This window comes from Microtus ochrogaster, unplaced genomic scaffold, assembly GCF_000317375.1.
Source record: "Microtus ochrogaster isolate Prairie Vole_2 unplaced genomic scaffold, MicOch1.0 UNK35, whole genome shotgun sequence".
Taxonomy (NCBI): Eukaryota; Metazoa; Chordata; class Mammalia; order Rodentia; family Cricetidae; genus Microtus; species Microtus ochrogaster.
In genome coordinates this window covers 37,584-39,119 of record NW_004949133.1, presented here as the reverse complement: position 1 = coordinate 39,119, position 1,536 = coordinate 37,584, and the positions used below count along the sequence as shown (strand labels likewise).

Below are 1,536 nucleotides of genomic sequence, written 5' to 3'. Positions count from 1 at the left end.
CAGTGCTCTTAACCACTGAGCCATCTCTCCAGCCCCTCAGCTTATCTTTTAAGATCTAGAAATATACCAAATGACACAATAACTAATTGGGAATGGCCAGCTGTGACCTGCGACAGGATTTTGGTTTGTTTTCTGGTTGGCCTAGAACTGTGTAGGCTGGGCTTGTCTTAAACTCACAGAGATCCCCCTGTCTCTATTTCCCAAGTGCAGGGATTAAAAAATCCAGGATCCTGTCTTCTATCTAAAGGCTTACCATATAAATAACTTTCTAAAGATGTGTGTGTTATCATGATAAAAATTACAACTCAGGCATGGTGGCGCAAGTCTTTAATCTTAGCATTGGGAGGTAGAAGCAAGTAGATCTCTGTGTGTTTGAGGCCAACCTGGTCTATATAGTGAGCTCAAGGACAGACAGTACTATATAAAGAAACCCTGTGTCAAAAAGTAAAACAAAAAAAGGATTTAAACCTCAATTAAAATTCAAGATCTTTGTGGTCTTTATGTTAGAAAGTAGATATTTGAATCTTGATAGGTTTGTGAGTAGACCTTAAAATACTTAAGATAATCCATTCTTCCTATTTCTTGTTAGGTTTTTTTGCAGTTCTCTGGATTTTGACAACTTCGTACCTAAAAAAGCAAGCATTCAACCTCTAAATGAAACTGCTGTAATAGGCAAAGCCACTACCAGTCTCAGAGCACCAGACTGTCCAGATACTAAAGGCCTTGGAGCACCGGACTGTCCAGGCACAGAGGGCCTCGGAACACCGGACTGTCCAAGCACCGAAAGCCTTGGAGCACCAGACTGTCCAGGCACAGAGGGTCTCAGAGCATCAGACAGTCCAGACACAGAGGGCCTCGGAGCACCGGACTGTCCAGGCACAGAGGGCCTTGGAGCATCAGACAGTCCAGACACAGAGGGCCAGAAGCTGGTTGATGTAAATGGGACACAGGATCCAAGTGCTCAGATCCCAGGCAATGAGACTGTGTCTCCTGTTGATGAGGCTCAGTCTGAGACCAGCAAATTTGTGGGGACTGTTTCCCCGCCCACTCTGAGGACACTAAGAAGTTGTTTCAGTTGGTCGGGAACTCTGAGAGATTTTTCAAGAACTCCTAGTCCCTCTCCAAGCACTGTGTTGCAGCAGTTCCGCAGAAGGAGCGAGTCCTCCACCTGGCTGCCCAAGACCTGTGCTGTGACTGACACCTGTCAGTCAAAGAATGAGATGTCAAGTACTAAGTCTCCGCCCTTGCATGAGGTGGGCCAGGCCTCCCGATCTCAGGAAAGCATAGACTCTCTGTACAGTTTAAATGCTTCGAGTCTTTCCCAGCCTTCCAGTAAGGATTCGGATTCAGAGGTGAGTCTGTGTCTGCTATCTTTGCTTTCAGACTCAACCACAGGAAAAAAGTTGCGTGTTGATCAGACAGTTGAGAAAATTTTGCCAGCATTGTAGAAATGAACTGACTTTCTCAATTTTTATTCAAAATCCTCCTGTTTCCAGGACTGGAGAGATAGCTCAGTGGTTAAGAGCACTGACTGCT

General features: G+C 45.4%; 1 protein-coding gene across 1 annotated transcript in view; it reads left to right on the top strand.

Moving 5' to 3' along the window:
• Positions 1-1,536, top strand: part of Exo1 (exonuclease 1) — a 23,377-nt gene that overhangs the window by 15,244 nt on the left and 6,597 nt on the right. Inside the window, exons 11-12 of the mRNA XM_005368523.2 lie at positions 590-687; positions 883-1,352. Coding sequence (XP_005368580.1) covers positions 590-687; positions 883-1,352 — 568 coding nt within the window. The remainder of the gene's footprint in view (positions 1-589; positions 688-882; positions 1,353-1,536) is intronic.